This window comes from Lepidothrix coronata, unplaced genomic scaffold, assembly GCF_001604755.1.
Source record: "Lepidothrix coronata isolate B3197 unplaced genomic scaffold, Lepidothrix_coronata-1.0 Scaffold0, whole genome shotgun sequence".
NCBI lineage: Eukaryota > Metazoa > Chordata > Aves > Passeriformes > Pipridae > Lepidothrix > Lepidothrix coronata.
In genome coordinates this window covers 18,363,119-18,382,165 of record NW_016690180.1, presented here as the reverse complement: position 1 = coordinate 18,382,165, position 19,047 = coordinate 18,363,119, and the positions used below count along the sequence as shown (strand labels likewise).

At 40.2% G+C, this 19,047-nt stretch overlaps 1 protein-coding gene across 1 annotated transcript; it reads right to left on the bottom strand.

Annotated features, from left to right (window-relative positions):
- Positions 1-8,793: 8,793 nt before the first annotated feature.
- QDPR (quinoid dihydropteridine reductase) lies at positions 8,794-18,772 on the bottom strand. Its single transcript, XM_017805678.1, has 7 exons — positions 18,639-18,772; positions 18,432-18,524; positions 16,901-16,997; positions 15,959-16,099; positions 13,604-13,712; positions 11,777-11,860; positions 8,794-9,826 (listed from the first exon to the last, which is right to left on the bottom strand). Exons 1-7 carry the CDS (start codon positions 18,720-18,722, stop codon positions 9,718-9,720), a joined length of 717 nt encoding a protein of 238 aa, XP_017661167.1. The 5' UTR covers positions 18,723-18,772; the 3' UTR covers positions 8,794-9,717.
- Between the last annotated feature and the right edge of the window lie 275 nt (positions 18,773-19,047).

The following is a 19,047-nucleotide window of genomic DNA, read 5'->3' as shown; positions in this document are numbered from 1 at the left end:
TTCAGAGTCTTCCCCCTTGTGATATTTCATACTGGTTATGGCAAGCTATCTGAATGTCTTCTTGTTATAGGTTAGAAATTCAGGAGAACTTTTCTTTCTCCTGCCCCCCCCCCATTGTAGGAAAGACGAAGTTTGAGTGGAAAAGGGGGAAGGGAGGTAATTAGCTTTACAAAAGAACTAGCTCCCAGACTGCATTCCTCGCTGATGGCCCATCAGAGAGGCTGGAAGGTGGCTGGCTCTGCTCGGAGAGGGGAGGGTCAGACTGCGGAGTTGGCTCTCAGAGGGAGACGGGGGTCTGTGTGCAGGCATTTGGGGAGAGAGACTGGGGGTCTGGTTTTTTTATTTGGCTTCTCACCCTGATCAGCTTGGACTGCTGACTTCGACTTGCCTGGCTGTCCTGCTCCCCGGATTTGCTGTGTTTCATCGGAGAGTTGCGTGCCTGTGGGAGAGAAGGGAGGAGTTTTGAGAGGCCGTCACCTGGGACAGTGGTGGGTCCTGTGGAAGTGAACTGCTTCCCTTTCCTTTTTCCTCCCACTGAGGGAAGGGTCCCCCATTTCCTTCTCGGCTTCTCCCACGGTCCGGGACCCCCCCCCCCGGATCCCTCTCCCCGTGTGGTGACCGCCGGAGCCCAACAGCGCCCCCTGCCGGCCACGACAGGGAACTGCAGGCCCTGCTCATCCAGCGATCCAACAGCGCCCCCTGCAGGCCACGGTTAGGACTGCGCTAAAGGACAGAGAAGTGTTCATTCAGAACTTTTTTTTTCCTAGGACTACTGTCTAGTTTTTTTGTGTTCTGTTACTGGTTTTGCCAACATACATATATCTTTTAATAAAGGGTTGTTATTTCTTCTGTTTTTTTCCACACTTCCTCGATTAAAGCCCCTTAATTTTGAATTTACAATTGCTGAGAGAGAGGAGTTTGGTCTATCTCATAACTCATCCTCTTTAGCAAATATTCTAGTCTCTTCAGACTGAGACACTTCTGAAAAGTGGAAAGAACTGAATGGAGACTGAACTTCGTCTCTTACACTCCTTAAAATAAAAGAGAGATGCAGAGAAGCAGGGCAATAGCAGGAAACATAGTGGGGAGGCTGCTATTATTGAAATTAGCCTGGAGGTAACCGAGAACAAGAAGAGTGGTAAAAGGCTGTGGTGGAAAATTGTAGAGGTGGACTTGACTTCCAGCTTCAGAATGATCCTAGACTTTGTCTTCCATTTTGTACATCCCTCCTACTAGCCAATTAACTTTATAGGTCACAATGTCCCAATCTTAGGCATTATCTTCTGTCTCACCCACTCCTTCCACTAGGTTATTCTTTTGCCTCTAGTTTCCCACAGAAATTGTAACTGCTCAGAGAAACAGAAGATGCTGACAGTGAAAAGAACCACATTTTTAATTTCTGAAGTGGTGTTACAGATGTTCCATTTCCTGGTACAAGCAGAAGGACGTAGAATGAAAACCTATTTGTTTCCCTTGGGTTCAGTTAAACCATATTATATGTTTTCATCCAAATCACAACTTATGCCACCTTTAAGCACCTGATAGTCTTTTAATATTAATTTTGTATCGTTGACGAAGACTCCCATCAAAATAGTGGGCTGTTCTGCCTATGTATGAAAAACAGACAGTGTTTTTGACACACATTTAGGAGGTCTGCATTACCACAACGAGAATCACAGAATCATGGAACAGCCTGGGTTGGAAGGGGTCTTAAAGATCATACAGTTACAGAATCACAGAATCACAGTTCTAACACCCCAGCCATGGGCAGGGACACCTTCCACTAGACCAGGTTGCTCAGAGCTTCATCCAGCCTGGCCTTGAACACTTCCAGGGCTGGGGCATCCACGACTTTTCTGGACAACCTGTTCCAGTGCCTCATCACCCTTATAGGGAAGAATATCTAAACCTACTCTCTTTCAATTGTTCTATTTACATGTCCTTTACATGTTCTTGAAAACAGTCTCTTTCCATCTTACCTGTACACTCCTTCAGTTACTGGAAGACCGCAATTAGGTCACCCCAAAGCCATCACTTTTCCCTCTGGATATAACCATCTAACCACTTTCTTATCTATCTAACACTCTAGCAGAGGGTTGTTTTCTGAGGTTAGCAACACAGGATAGCCTTGTTTGTTCAGGAAATACAATTCAGGGGTTAAAATTTCATCTTTTTTGATGGAACAGATACATTTCTTTCACCTGGTTGATAATTTCTCCTATAATGGACATTTCCAAGTTAGTTTATATTTTTCATGACTGCATAAAGAACACATTCCCTGAATATGGAAAGAGTCAAGAAACAGAAGAAAATACCTTGTTAATATTCATGTCTGCTTTAGCTAATTCTTAACTCGAATTCACCTCTCAAGTGTTTTTCCCCTCTTGGTCATAAATCCATGATTTGCTTCTTTGCCTAGAATGTTGATTCTTCAGTATGATGTTGATACCACCACACCAAATTAGTGGTGCCAATTAGTGTTAGTACAATGCCAGTTTTGCTTTGTTATTCAGCATAAGAACAGGAGTGTTGCACAGCTCCACTTCTTGCTATGTGCTGGTGTTATGGGCTTGTATCTTCACTTTTAGTTTGAAGAGCAACCCCCTCTTCCTCATATCCTTATGTGTTCTTCTCATTTCACTCATTCATTTTATCCCAGTCTTCAGTATCACCATGATCCCCCACTACTGTTCCCACTTGTTCTGCACCAGAATAGACTGTAGTATAAAGCTCTAGCATGAGTTTGCTCTCATCAGAGACCATCTTTTATTAACACTCCCACTTTGTTCAGCAATCCAAAGAACCTATAATCACAGTGGCTGTAATCATGCCTCATTTAAATTGGTTTTGATTGAGATCCCAAAAAAAAAAAAAAAAGAACAAAGAATAATAAGTTTAACAAAGAGTAAGTGGAACAGAACTACTCAAGATCAATCCCTCTTTTTTCCTGCTGAACTTCAAAATTACTCTGTAAATACCACCCTCGGTGAAAAATCATTATAGGAAAAAACCCCTAAACATTAGGAATTTTCCTAATTATGACATGTTTAGCTACATTCAGACTCTCTGCATGAAATCCACATAATGCAGCCATGCACAAAGCAATTGCTCTGAATTCATCTGTTCCCTGTTGACTATGGTTCAGGTGAAATTAATACATGAAATGATGAAATGTAGCTCAAATATGCTACAGCTTTAAGAAAGCCTTAATCTTGAAGGTGTTTACCAAGAAATTTTATTGTAGCAGATGTTTGTAACAGCAGATGAACCTAATATCCTTTTTCTGAATAGAAAGTATTGACTTAAACCATTTAAGAATTGTAAAATCAGATGTTAAAAAACAGGAGGTGTATCCCCTTATCTGAAATCCAGTGGGTTTAGCAAGTTACTAATTAAAGGCACAAGAGTTAAGGAGAAGATGTTAATTTGAAAACTCAGCTCCCCGTTGGAAATGAATAGTGGACACTTCAAGAGTGACAACTCTTGTTTTGTTTCAATTTTAAACAGTGTTTCAAATAAGATCCTCATGAAACAATTAACTATTCCCTTGTCTGAAAATTCAGCTCTTACTCTCAGAAAGATACTTTTATCCACCTCTGTTGTTTTGAAATCACCTGTTTGTTTAGCCCTGGAGACCAGGGTCTACAGAAGTCACGTGTCTGGGCATGTTGCAGGGCTGCCCGGGTGCCTGCTGTACCCAGTGCCCAGTGAGCAGCCACAGAAAGAGCTGGGAAACTGTCCTTGCCCCTTCAATCAGTATTTTATGCCATCTGATGACTATAAGGGCAAACACCACTTGGCCCTTCCTAATAGCCACCAAGAAAAAAATGTTTAAGTGAATTCATGACTGCATGCCAGCTAAACATCATTAATAACCTGTCCTCCCCGCTCTATGTATCTTGTACATAATTTTCATGCCTTTTTCTACAGCACTCAAGATATTTGTATGCTAAGCATGGCTTCTGCTCCTCTTCCCTACCAGCACAATGACAAACCCCCTCCAACAGCAGGAACTTGGTGTGTGCCTGCAATTGCATCAGACAAGTCTTTCAGCCCACCCCCTGGCAAGGTGGCAAAAGCAGGAGCCCCAGCGGACAGAGTAGTAGGAAAACCAGGAGGCAAAGTGGAGGAGAAAACCATTAGGAGCACAGCACTTCAACCTCCTACACTGCCTGACACCTCTCTGAGCAAATTTGGGCTGAGAGACTGTAATCCACAGGGAAAACAAGGGAAGCTGAGACTGGGGAGGGGGTAGGATACATGTTTTTACACGTCTGTGAAGCCTCATATTGCTAATAGCGTGGTTTTCCTACATGCTAACTATACAGATGGTGTAAAGCCTTGCAGGATAACACTTTGGTTGAAGATGGGCCTGAATTTGCAAATAGGAAGTTTTTTGGGGGGTTGTAAGGAGAAAGAAAATTTGTTATTAACAAAATTTAGTCATGTGAAAGATATTTATCAGGTAATGTGGATAAAGTAGATGATTAACCCCTGCTGGATTATGGGCTGCTTTGTTTGATTGGTGCAAAATTGTATGCATGAGACATTTACTTAGGACATACATAGCTATGCCCTGCTGCATGGGATAGTGTGCACTGATTTTGATAACTAGCAGCTGGCATTTTAAAAGCCTGGTCATTCTTCACATGGAGGATGGAGAAAAATCTGTGTGTCTGAACATATGAGAAGAACCACAGCAATGGGAAAAAAATAACTTCTTGGGGCCAAAGGCACTCTTTTCTTTCAGGTAATATTTGTGTATTGGCTTAAATAAAAAAGTTAACCACACTAATTCATGTGGATCCAGAATTAATATGGGGCCCATTTGTATCATTTCCTCAGCCCTGTCTCACTGAGGTACATTGATAGAAAGAGCAATTGGTTTGTTCAAAATGAAAATCAACACTGTATTTTTAAATTCCAGTTGTGATAGTCATTAAAAATTAACACCTGTTGTACTGGAGAGAAAATACAACTGTCTACTACCAGATACACAGTTTGGACAAACTTCCTGGCTGAGACAGTCCTTGGCATAGTACTTCTGCAAATCACCAAATATGACTGGTAGCAAAGTGATATGACTTTGGCTTGAGGTCAAAATTTTACATTAACTTCAATGAACAAAAGAGGTATTTTGAGCTTCTATTATCGTACTCACTGAGATAACTGCATTTCATTCAAATGTTCTGATTTTCATCAGCAGATCTCAAAGCACTTTAAAATGGTCTCATATATATTTGGGATATGAGGTGCAGATGCAGAGATGTATTCAAACTCTTCCACCAGACCACTAGTCAAAGCAGGAATAGAAATAGAAACCAAGGCCGCCAATCTTAAGGCTTTTCTATGCTTTCCATTTGTAAGAATGTTGTAATTTTTCTTTAATAACAGTGTTCAGGAAGAAGTTCATACAAGGAAAATACTATGATTAGTGGTCTAGTTTTAATCTACAGAAGGTACTGGATAATGAATATAGAAATGAGTCGTGGGGCTTGCTACTTCTTTTAACCTCCTAAATAGCATTTTTAAAAAATATTATCCATTCCTTCATTTCACAGGCAAAGGACTTAAAACTTTTATACTCAGAATCCCTCGTCTCCAAATTCTGTCTCTTTGTTAATACCAGTCCAGCCTGAACAGATACTGGTTCTTTTGGTAGGGTTAGGAAATTCATATAATCCTTATGTGCAGTACAGCAATTAAATAATCTCTTTCTTTTCCTATTGTGTCCAAGCCCTTAAATCTCTGTTACAGAATATTGATTGACACTCCACTTGCTGATAACACATCAATAGTAATGCTACACCCTGGAGCGAGACTCTCATCACAGCACTGGCTTCTTTTTTTTATTTTTTCTATGTGTCTGTGTGTTGTTGTTGCTGCTGTTGTTCGTTGGGGTTTGTTGTCATTTTTTGGATTGTTTTGTTTGAAGCTGATGGAATTGTTTCTGGAAGTGGTATATGGAATAGGCTGCATGTGTTTGGTGTAGGAAAGGCCAGAAAGCTTGGACTGGGAGCAATAAAGCAAGAAAGGGGAATGAGCCTCTCAGTAGAGGCTGTGGGCACAACTAAAATCCTCACTGATAAAAAGAACATAGATATTCCTTAGCAGTAGAGAAATCTTTCCAATGCATTGGAAGTCTCTGCCCTCTACTGGCATTCCTGAAGATCAGCCTGGCTCAGCCATGGGAGTCCGTGATCATACCCCTGAGAGTCCTCGCAGACCATGTTGAGACTGGCCGTATTTATAGAGCAAATCCTTCAGAACATGGTGTTTCAGGAAGTGCAAGAATGACAGCGTCTGACAAGGGATCTAAATCTCAAGTGACATTTGCTATTGACTTCTGCAATGCTTTTCAGATGTCTGCCTACTTCTCACCTTGTTCAACACTGCGAGGGTTAGTCTGAAGCATCTCCACAGTCCCCATCTGTTTTCTTCCCATGAGCCAATACAAGGAAGAAGAAAGATAATAAATGTTACTTTTTGTTGTGGTGTTGGTTTTCATTCCACTACATTAAAAAACAAAAAATCACGCTTGTTTAGCATAACTAATTATTTCAACAAAAGTTTTCAAAGTGCAATTTGCTGAATGACTCAGTTACCATCGTATGTGGAAACCTTTAGATCTCTTTTCTTTGGATGCAGGGCATGATTCTATATTTTGTGACAATTGTTATTAAATAATTGGTAGAAAACTAATTTTCCCATGAAAATATAACTTTGAAAGACAAATTAAACCTGTTGGTAAAATATGTGAATTTCACTTCCCAGTGATGTCCAAAAAGAATTCAGACTCAGTCTTGCAATGAACCAAAGGTTCTGGACAACAACAGGACCCTGCATGGGTCAGGCTCCACAGAACATCCTCCTTCCAGACTGCAGGTCAGGTTCTCACCTACTTAACACCTGGAATGTCAAAACCAGCTTCTTGTCTTTGGATTTGTAACGATACTACTGATATCCTACTGTAAAAATCTCTTTCACACTTATTTGTGTTTTATTAAAATATTTCTCTAAATCTGTAGGAAAAAAGTATTTGTACAGAATAAAAAAGTGTTCATGACCTGATATTCTGACAAAGCCATGTTTTTGTCTCTGCAAATTTGTATGTGATGCCATGTGCAAGAGCCACCCCAGTCTGGAGAGATTGTAATGGTGTGTATGGATATACCATGCAATTGCATCATCTTTTCAAAGGCCCATTGCTTCAGGTCTGGAAATATCCCTTGACAAACAATATTACCCCTGTGAAACCCAGAACACTGAGCACAAAGAGATTGGAGTGTAAGAGCAAGACTGATCTGGCACAATTTGTGTTTTAATTTTCCCCAGACCTCACCAACTTCATTCTTCCGAAAATAGTAGTATGCATCTTTGAGAGGAGATTGTATAGAAAAGTGCCTTACTAAACTAGTATAAAACTTGTACAGTTCTAAATAAAAAAATGAGATAAATCCAGGTGTTTAATACATATATATAAGAAATTAATAAATATTGCATTCCTTAAATTAAAGGAAGATAAGCTTCTAACATCTGAAGTATTACATTGCTGTTAATTGTGCCATATAAATAACAAAATATGAACAATTCGGGGATTTTCATCAACACTGGAGTAGAAAATCATCAGGTACTCTGTTTCTGTAAGAAGCAGTTAAGTTATTCCTGCCTGTTGGACTAGATAATCTTCAGAGGTCCTTTCCAGCCCAAACTATGCTGTAATTCTGTGAAAATCTTCACAACAGGCCTGCAGTCTCCAGTTGTGTCTCTGTGTGTGTTCAGCATGGATTAACTCCTCGCAGTTCCCACAGGCCACACCTCTCCTCCTCATTGCAGCACCACCATATCTCTGGGCCTGCTGAAGGTGCCAGGCAACCCTGATGTTTGCAGTGCTGGGGCAGCTTCTTCTCCTAGACAATTAACTGAAATAAAATTTGTAGAAATACAGGATGAAACTGGTCACATAAAGCCTCTTTTCCATCAAACTCCTCAGATTAAATCTCTCACCCTTATCTGCAAGCTTGACATACACTTGCCTCATTGTCATATACTTGTGTTCATTCTCACTCTCAAGCTTCAATAATGTTGTTTTTGTACCTTTCTGCTCACACCTGCAACTGATGAAAGTTAATCCAGTCAAGTCTTTCATTCACAATTATGTTTTCACACTATTCACTGCTTCAGCTAGCTTGGCAAAGGGAAGCCTTCAAATCACGTTAGCTTGTAGTACGTAGCTATCCCCTTTTCCAGGATAATCAAGCAACACCTCAGTGTTTCATTCCTTACCAGTGCCTTGCAGTTTCTGTCTGTACTCTCAGCTAACAGAAACTGCTGGTTCAATAGCATGGCTGAGAGTTTTACATTTAAAATCAAAAGCATATTTACAAATTGACAGTCCTTTGACTGGTTTGATAGGATAGAAAAATCTCCCTCTCCACCTCTGCATCCAGCAAAACAAAATAAGCAAAGTGACAGTCGTACCAAAACAGGCAATCGTGCCATGTTAAAATTGACACAGGTACATAAACCTTCCCAGTGGCAAAAGGTTTCCTGACTCATGCCAGTAAATCCTTCCCCAACACAACCCTGCAGTTGAGAAACAAAAAAGTGTGAAGAAAGAACATACACACAATTTTGTATATTCAATTGTTTTCAAGATGTTCCAAAAAATCTGACAGTACTGGTTCCATGTAAGTCTAGACTTAGAGCAGGCAATGCTTTCACTCTGTGTCTGAACTGTATTTCTATGTAATGTAGCTGAATTTAAGACAACATTTATGCATGGCTAGTAGATATTTGGCATCATTACCACAGAAATATATTTTATGCACAATGATCAGAATGAAATAAGTAAAAACTTAAGTCCTTTGTCATAACTGAACTCTACATTCAATTAAACTGATTAAAATGTTATCTAGATATTTGGATTACAGTGACAGAGATGGCCCAGTATATAAAACAATATACATTTATTTAGCACAAAAAGTTTCATATTCAAATAGAAGTGCATGCATGCTTTTTTTCTACAACTTTACGGCACTTTGGTTTCTAAAAAAGTGAAGAACCATCATGACTAACAGAAAGACATACTAATCATTTGACAGAATGACTGTTTTATCCTACAACTGTAGGCCTGAGAGCAGCTTATGAACTGTAAGGCAAACTAGGAACTCCTTCTCAAGTGACTAATCTCTATGCAGTTCCATTAACTCAAGTGGAACATTCACAAGAAAAATGTTTCACAACTAGGACACGATATATGACTCCAATGTTTCCTATGGTTTACAGCCAACATAATACGCAGCAGTGGCATTATATTGTCAGACAGAAAAAGACAGAGTACTAAAAGATTCACAGTAAGTTACCAGAAACACTTACTGACAGAGAAAAAAATCCAACCATGTATGCGATCACATGACATCATTAAGCATAATTCCCATTTCACAGAAAACAGGCAAGTTGACATATAATGCTCAGAATTATGACATCTACAGACTTTAAAGCCTGCAACTTTCATTTAGAGACAAGTACTTGATATTATTTGGTAAACAAAAGCTGATAGCTCACAACTGACAGCAGTGAAATATTATGTGAAATCTGGTTCCATTAATGGCATAACTATAATCACTGGATACAGAAGACCATCCAATTATACTGGTAGACAGATTTTCCACAGCTTCTCCTTCACTGAAGTTCCATCACCTTAAGTGATTGACATCAAAGATGTGCTGCTGAAACTAGTTCTGTCTTCCCACCTGTAGTTATCAACTGGATTAGACTCCCAGAGTTTGGTCGATTCTTTCCTGTTATCCAGTCATAAAAGGTTCTGTTTTAAAAAAAAATGGATAAAATAGACTGAGGATTAAAAAAACCCTACTACTATCAAGTATAGTGACAGGAAGCATAAAATAAAATAAAAGCCTATTTACTTTTCCTTCTTTTCCTACCGCTCTCTAGTGATTTCTATGCATTCTGTAAACCAGTGATGTGATCACTGGATTCAGACCCTCAAAGCTGAGCAGAGGTGCAGGGAAATCCCTAGGGCTTTACAGCACACACAGGGGATTTTCAGAACATCTCAGAGGAAAAGACCAGGAGCTTAAAATGTCAGAGTGGTGAGGTTTTTTCCAAAATAAAAAAAAAATGAAAGGGGAAGAGGGGCCACTTTAGTTGACTTTATAACATATATATTAGAAACACAGTTTTGTGGCTAGGATAGAGTTGCTAAACCCATTACTCTGCCAACAGGTCATTATAACACTTCGATATTTAACTATGAAAGTGGTCTCAGCAAAAGCACAAAAAGTCTTAAGACATCCAAAATAGTGCTAAGATGGATTCATTTTAGGTAGAACACAGAACACTTCTTATCAAAATGCAATACAGAAAGTGCAGTATATTCTAAAGGTCCATCAACCCTTGCAATAATGCAGACATAGCAACTGCCATGTTGGAACATTCCACTATCTGACAACAGCTTCCAGGGCACAAAATTCAAATGCCGTGATGGAAAGGATTTCCTGCATCCTACCCAGGATGCAAATGTTGCCAACACTTTAACAATATTGGATGTTTTCTGATGCACAGACAATGAGATTTTCAGTTTTCAAAGCTGGGGTTAAAGTTTAGGGAATTAGAAACAAAACAAATCAATCAACCTAATTCTCCTACAAGGTTAAAATACTTAAAAGTTAAACTTAAAAAAAATTAATTTGCAGAACTACAACATCTGGCTAAGCAGTCTCTCAGAGACTCTGCTCCAGTTTCTAAAGCACAATAAATTAAAGATCTTTTTATGAACATTTTTAGGCTAACTAAATTCAATTGATGGGCCCTTTTAAAGAGCCACATCAGACAGCTGCATAGGCTGCAACTAAACAGCTGCAACCAAAACCATTTCTGACTCGGCATCCACCTTAAAAAAGTTCACATAAAGCAGGAAATCAAATGTCAGAACTAAACTACCCTCTGAACAATTAGCAATAGGTAAATCCAATTTCAGCATCAGTTTTAAAAGACTTTAAAAATGTGTAAGAGTAAATCCCTTTGTAAAAAATGAACATATATCCAACTTTGTTTTTCCTCAAAGGGGCAAGACAATTGTACCCTTATTTTCTTCCTTTTGACAGTTTACCCTCAGTGGACTGTGTGCTACTCCCCATCACAGGGCAGAAGGCAGTACTCATGCTGCACCTTCTCTAACGATGAATGAGAACAGTAAAGCAGATAATTGCAGCCTGCCATTAGATAAGCTACAGTTGAAGTTTCAGCATTTTGCAACATCATTCAAGACAAGCCTTTGTAGATGATGAAAAAAAATATCTTTATTGAATTTTTCTAAACAAGAGCAGGAATTTTGCCAGTTGAGAGAACTGAACTAACACACTGTAAACCAGGCAGTAAAGAGTGTTTAAAAAAAAAGAATCCCACCCAAGTTTACATGCCTATTTGCAGTTTATCTTTAAGCCAGGTGTCTCCTGCACCTGCTGTCTGCAATTTAATTTGTTTACAGGCTTTATGAGATTCTCTGGCTTCCAACTCCTTAAGGCTATCTCCCTTGCTGAAATAACTCATGTAGCTGAATTTGATGGAGTTGGGCTAATTTTCTCCAGTGCAGAAGCCTGTGCAATAAAACGCAATGTGATTTAGAAACATACACAATGAGGAGACAATGGAGGAAAAAACCCCACTCAAATCCAAGGCAGCTATTTAAAAAGAACATGGGCTAAGGTGCAGCCTCAAGAGGTTCAGTGAGGAATTGCTCGTGGATACTCACTCTGCAATAAATTCTAAGGGTGTCCAGGAGCTGAAATCTGCATCAGGCATTGATTTCCTGTTTGCCGGTGTATCTAAGGTAACCCTGTGATTAAAAAAGATAAGACAAACCTTTTCTTTACACAATCATTTTCCTGATGAGCACCACCTGCTTCAAATCATTGCTGTAACATATGCTTGACTTTTACACCACGTGGTATGGATTTCTCTTGCATCCTCCCAGCGTGTTACCAGCATATAGTCATTAGTTTCAACGTTTATCCAAGGCTCCAACCTATAATCTCTCACCTTTCCGGCTCACAGAGGAGTTGCCCATTAGGGCAATCACTTAGTCCGCAGCTCCCTTCCCACCTCTCTCATGCAGACAGGGAATGGTAGTAATATGCTTGTTCACATGCACTGCACAGCATATGTGCACTACATCCATGTTTTCAGACAGCCTCATGCCAGCTGCAAATGCAGCGATTAAGTGCACAAACATCGGAAGTTTTGACTTTGATTATATATATTTACAATGATATGCACAATGATATTAAGGGGCGAATTTTTCATAACTCCCTCACTGAGATGCTGTTGACAATCCAAGGTATATTTACTCTGGAAAAAATCACTCAAGGGCAGAATTTTGCATGAGAACTACACAAGTACAGCATGCGCACAAATCCAGTGATCTTGGAGTCTGCATGTCAGTGGAAGGTGCTGTCAATTATCCAAACACATTTAATGCCATTCCTCTCTGACCTAAAGACATGTGCATTAAGAGTGTGTGTGTGTGAGGAAAACAAAAGCAGGGAGAATTCAGGTAGTGTTCGAAATTCCCATACAGGACTCTTTATTTTTGGGTCCTGATTTAGAAACAGACCTAGCAAGAAAAATACTTCTAATTTGTGCAGCAGAATTGATAAAATTAGACATAGTGAAGACCTACTAAGCCATCCACTTCTTACTAGCTTTCCTCGTCAAAAAGAAAACTGTGACAGGCAAATACAAGCTAAACTTTTTCTTTTCACAGATTCTCAAAGTGACCTAATTTTACTAATAATAATGGCCAGTCTTCGCGAGCGAAGATTTGGGAAAGGTCATTGACCCTTCGAGCCTGCGCAGTGGATTTTTTAGGTGAGACACAGCGTGCGCTGAACTGAGCCCACCCTTTAATCCTGAGGTTCATCTGCCGGGGCCGAGTGAAACTCGGACAGTGGCAGTGAGGGTCTCAGAACGTAGGTTTGTTTAGAGTGACCTTCTCTTAGATGGATTGCCTCACAGGGCTGACGAGCTCCATCTGCCCGGGGGGCCGGGAATCGAACCCGGGTCGCAGCGGTGAGAGTCCTGCACCCTAACCACTAGACCACCAGAGGCCCCAATTTTTACTAATCACGCATAGATATGCAGCACCTTATGAAGAAGCATCTTTAACCAAGTGAAAATGTGCCAAGTAATCCTTTGCTTTACTGCTGTCACACAGCTAAGTCTAAAACTGTGCTGAATAGCTCGTATCATTTTTAGAGTTCTATTTATACTGAAAAAAAGAGAAATCACACTTTAATGCATGGCTACAGTCAAACTGGTTGAAAATGAATTAAAGTTTAATCCCAACATCCACTACAGTTTTGCAAAGGAAAGGAAAGGAAGGTAATCATGTTTAGGGTTTCTTGGATATCATTTTGTTCACACTTTCAAGATTACCCCCTTTCTCTGTGAAACTGTAAGGAGGTCTGAGAAGCTGTTTGTGTACTGTGAACAGGACACTACAAGCATATCTATGTGGCTCTAGGTTACAGCAGTAATTAAATAAAACAACACAGGCAGAGACAACTAAGCAACTACTTACGGTAAAATGGCAACAGCAGCAGAACCAGATGGCAAGCCACTATTGGCACCAGCTAAACTCTGACAAAGCTGATGCACTGCTCCTTTGGCCATGCCATAGGCAATCATCCCTAACAATTTAAAACAGGCAAATTAGAGCACAATCAAAACAGCTCTTAATATCATCAGTAACATGATAGAAACTCAAGACTGTTTAGTGAATATTAAGGCCACTTACCACAGCCAGAAGAGAATCAGACTTTCAAAACATATTAAAACACACATATTAAAAGCAAAAAAATGTAAGAAAAAAACCCAAAAGCTTTCATTAGACATCCAGGAACTGTCATAAAACTCAGTTTACTCAGCACTATAGAAATAAGCAGCTTACTGAGTTAAGCACATTTATTAGTTATGCACCAAAACATGCTTTGAAGGATGTGACCTACAGGGCTGAGCTTACAAATGTAACAGCAAGTGCAAAGATGCTCATAGACTTTATTAAGGTGATCGTCCATTATTTTTTATCATATGACTAAAGTATTTGCGGATTTGGATCCAAATATATACAGTTCACTTCTCTCCTGAACTGGTCAGAATCCCAGGTCTGACAGGGCCTTCAGGGAAAGCCATGAGAAAAAAACCAAAACAACCCTCATGGTAGAAAAATTACTAAATAACCTGCAGGGAAAGCAAACTTCTTCCTAAACACTGTTGTTTTCTAGGCAGACGGTATTTAGCAGTGCAAGAGCAACAGCAATGCAAAGGCACACAGGTCAGGTACTTTCTATCTTTCTTTCTACCAATCTATATAGCTATACAGCCCCTTTCCAGTGTTCCTGTAGACGCATTTTGCATTGTAGAAATATTTCTCTTATATTCACTTAGACAAATTTTATAGGACCCGTTTCTGCTAGGAGGAATCACGGACAGCACTAGCTAACTTATTTTATTGTCATGATAAAAATATTTGCAACTCTATCATATTCTCGTCTTGTCTAAACCAAGCACTCTAAGTCTTCTTAAATCTTTTCATGCTTAATACATTTCTTAGCCATCACTATCACACTGCTGCTGTAACTATTAATGCGATTTTCAGCGTTCTTCAGCTTGCATTATCTGAGACATTTTCTCATAGGAAAAGAAAGGTAACACTAACAGCAAACAAGAAAAACACTGTTTCTTCCAGAATGGCTGGTAGTAACAAGCCTAGCAAGGCATATTTGCAGAAATTGAGTAACAACTCTTTCCCAATTCTTCCTGAAGTTAATAAGTTGCATGTGTTTGCCCTAAGCACTGCTGTGATTTTTAGAAAAATCCAGACTAGCTGAAACCAGCTAGTTCAAAACAGGAAAGCAAATCACTTTGATTCCTGTGTTGTGGTCCCTACCTCCCAAAACCACACAAACCAAAACCATGAAAGTTTGTCAGAATTAACATTTTTTCATTTTTATGTGGTCAGTCAGCTGTACATTGTAAATTATGCCTTTTATCTTTGGACTATAACAGATGCAGCTGTAAACACAGAAGAGAAACCATTAACTAGAAAATATAGCATATTTTTCCTGAAAAGTTTTATATTCATAAATTCAGTTTTCCTGAACAGTTTTATATTCATATATTGCATATGTTTTAAAATCTTAGTATTTGTGTCTCATAAAAATATTGTTGAAGTGACACTAATAAAAGATTGGGAAATAGGAGTATTTGTCTCAAACTTTCCTCTTGCTACCTGTGGGCTTGTGTGTCAGTGCCTTTTTTTTTTCTGATTTTAAATTGCTCCCAGATTTCTTCCTCCATGCAGATCAACACGGTTAAGGAGCGAGATTAAAAATCCAATAAAGTCCATATTAAATAGCTAGCAGAGGGCAAAGCCAACAGTCAACATGCTTATCTATGTCTGAAGCAAAGGTAGACTGGAATAAGGACATGAACAGGACAAGCACAGTAATCAGAATCAGTTGAGTCATCACCAACAGAAAAATTGGTCAAATAAGGACTCTATCTTTAAGAACACAAATAGGAAAATTAACTTAATCTAAAGATTTACAGATTGCTGTGTGCTTCTAGTCTTCATTTCCAAACATTTTTTCCTATATCATATATTAGCCAAGTACATTTCACCAAATCATGTAAAATATTATTTAAATACTGATTTTATGTGTTTGCACTCCAGCTTTGAGAAATTCAGTATTGCTAACTACAAAATTACACTTCCCCTACATATTTCAGCAGCAATTTTCCATTTGTACTAGAAGTCAAGCAACTGGGGAGAGAAACTGCTGCTTCACAAACAAGAATGCTCAGACGAACAGACATCTCTAACTGCTGTTGTCCCTGCAGCCACGGTGCAGGGATATCATGCATTGCATTTTACCTGGGGTTCCAGATAAAGCAGCTTGAGCTCCTGTGAGAGTCAAGAGACCGCCTTCCTTCAGATGTTTTGTTGCTAGGTGGCTGGAAATAGTCGATGTCCAAACACTCTGCTTCCACATCAGATCACAGTTTTTGTATAAAGCTGATTAGAAAGAGAATTAGTGAAATTAGCTAAAAGGTGGAAGACCTCTAATTCCAGTTTTCTTAGCGTCCCACGAAGTGCAAAAGCACTATGACAACATGCTTTCTACCATTTTCTACTTTCACACTGTAAAATATCCATTTATGTCTTTTGTATCTTCTTTTGCTTTGAGCCTGTAATGTCTGAACCGGAAAGGAGAAGAGAAGGACACATTTTACCAGATTTACTCCAGACCGAAAACAAGGCTATTTTTTTCCTGTATCTCTACAGTGGTGGGTAAAGTATAAAATTTCACTCTGAACATTACAAGTTTAAAAGCCTTTTTTAATCTGAAGGGCTTTGTCTGTAGCATGATTTTGGGTCACTAGGCAGTGCCTTCCAATATTGTATTGCACAGCAACAGCTCAGAGAACTGCAGGAGGCAACTGAGCTTCTATTCATAAAGGAATTAATCGGGAAACATCGATGTTTCTACTCAGCACTGTCTTTCGCAACTTGCCTGACACAGGTAACCTGGGCAAAGTCAGCTTAACAGTGCTGAAACTCCTCCATTTTAATAAAAATTGGTGTGTCAACAAACACCACTAAGGAAACGAAGTGCTGTGCAAATTTAACAGGCAAAGAAAATTCAGAGAAGCACTAAGAAGCACTGTGACTAAGCTATTTTGTACTTTTATGCTCTTGTCCTCTTCTGGACTCAGAAAGAAAGATAATCTCAAATACCTTTATTACCACAATTTTTAAGGATTCCTTTCAGATATCATTCATGTTTTCACCAGCACACATCTACCAAAATCTTACATTTGGCTTTGGCGCTGCCTCCAGCCCATCCTCCTGCTACACACAAGATCGCATCCACCTTTTCTTCACCAAGAAGTTTTCCAACCTCTGCTGTCACCTTCAATACATAGAACAAAAACATACTGAAAACACTGAATCAATAAGATAAAGGAGTAAATATCACAAATGCCTTAAAGTTACTTTTTTCCACCTATATAATTAAGTAAAACAACACACAGCAATTTAAACAGCTATAGAAAATTAATATTTATGAGCCATGAACTCAAAACAAAATAATTATGTTGAAAGATAACTATAGATGACTGTCAGGCCAATGAAAGTCAGACCTTACAGTGTGTGATGCCACCGGAAATAACTGATCTGAGCAGGATTGAAATATCTGACTTTTATCAATACCGTTAACAAAAATTATTACTGACTTTCTTTTGACCAGTTCTCTTCTGGGTATGGTGTTGTTTAACATGGGAAATGAAACTCCAGGTCTGATCAGGACTACTGGTGTCACTTTTTATGACAGTGCCAGAGATGAAGAACTAAAGATTAGCCTTCTTATTGCTTCTATCTAGACCACAACCATCAGTTTGAGTCTGGCCCCTAAATTTGAGTTTGTATGGTTTTAGATATCCTATATCTTTTTCTCTCTCTAATATAAGACCTCAAAACTTGTAATGAATTTGTTGGCCATGAATTTTCTCTGCCTAAGTGGACAGCAAACAATTCATCTCTCAACAAAAGAACAAAAATCCACTGTTTTTCAAAAAAGTGCATAGAAAATTGTGTTGCAAATATTCTACATTACTCTTTAAAAGCCTTAAGAGTTGTATAGCTATAATGAAAACATATTGTGTAGAGATTCAGTTTATCACTAAGAGAAATAGGTTCAAAAGTTAAAATTCAAAAAATAGATCCTATATGTTGAGAAAAAAGCAAAACAGTTTTTAGGCTAGCTCAGAGTCTCCCATATTTACCTTTGTGCATTCCCTAGGAATCCCTCTGTGCTTTGAGCACATCATCTACCTATACACAGTGCATTTATAAGATAGGATATTTAAAAGAAGCGTTGCATTTTAGGACGTCCTTATCCATCTTCATTACAGTCACCTGGTTCAGTCTGAAACTTTTAAAGTCACAAAGAAAAAACAAAGCAAACTGCCTTATGTGCTGAACCTCCAATATCCAGGATCTTTCTGCATATACGTGCAGTTAAAAAGAATTACAAAAAAAAAAAAAAAAAAAAAAAAAAAAAAAAAAAAAAAAAAAAAAAAAAAAAAAAAAAAAAAAAAAGAAAGAAAAAGAAAAAGAAACGACAAGCAGAAGCATAAGGACCTTGGGGCTCGCGGTACGGCTGCAGAACCGCTACCTGCATGAGGCCGGACGCACTCCCGCAGCCGCGGGAGAAGGGATGCACACACCTGAGGGGAGGCTGAGAGCATCGCTCGGGAGAAGGGATGCACACACTCGGGGGTAGGCTGAGCGCACCGCTCCACCTCCTCACTCGGCATTGCCAGCCCCGCGCCCGCCGCCGACCCACCTGCTCGGCCTGCTCGGGGAAGGAGTCGGTGGCCCTCACCACCACGTTGGCGCTGGCATCTGCGTTCTCGGCCAGGTCGATGCTGGCGACCCACTGCGGCGGGAGAGGAAGGCGCGTTATCGGCCCCGCAGTGCCCGGCCCGGTGGGGCAGGGGCGCTCCCCCCGGCGGGGCTCCCCCGCCTCGCCACCCCCCGGCCCGGCGCTTACCCAGTTCTTGGCCTTGAAGTACCGCACGCACTGGGAGCCCAGCGCCCCTCTGCCCCCGTACACCAGCACCCTGCCCGCCGCCATGCCCGCTGTCACACCCGGCTCCGCCGCTGCTGCCCGGCCCGGCCCGGCCCCGCCCGCGGATGAGGCCGCCCCAAGGGGCGGGAGAGGGGCGGCAGCGCCGGCCGGGGGTGGTGCGAGGGGCGGGTCCGGCTCTGCCCGCCCAGGACTGTGCCGAGCCGGGAGCAAAAGTCCCGGGACCTCGTCCAAGCCACAGCGACGGACTCTGTTACCCGCCCCCAGGGCTACTGCGGGGGTTAATTAATTAATTAGTGGTTGTGAAGGTCCCCACAGGGCTCGAGTAGCGGTAACCGTAGAAGTGCTGGCAATTATGGCCGGTTTCCTTTAG

Coding starts and splice junctions, on each gene's coding strand:
- QDPR (XM_017805678.1), bottom strand. CDS start 18,722: ATGGCGGCGGGCAGGGTGCTGGTGTACGGGGGCAGAGGGGCGCTGGGC. Junction 16,998..18,431: donor TCCCCGAGCAGGCCGAGCAG/GTGGGTCGGCGG, acceptor TATGTATTGAAG/GTGACAGCAGAGGTTGGAAA. Junction 13,713..15,958: donor TGCTTTATCTGGAACCCCAG/GTAAAATGCAAT, acceptor TTAAATTGTTAG/GGATGATTGCCTATGGCATG.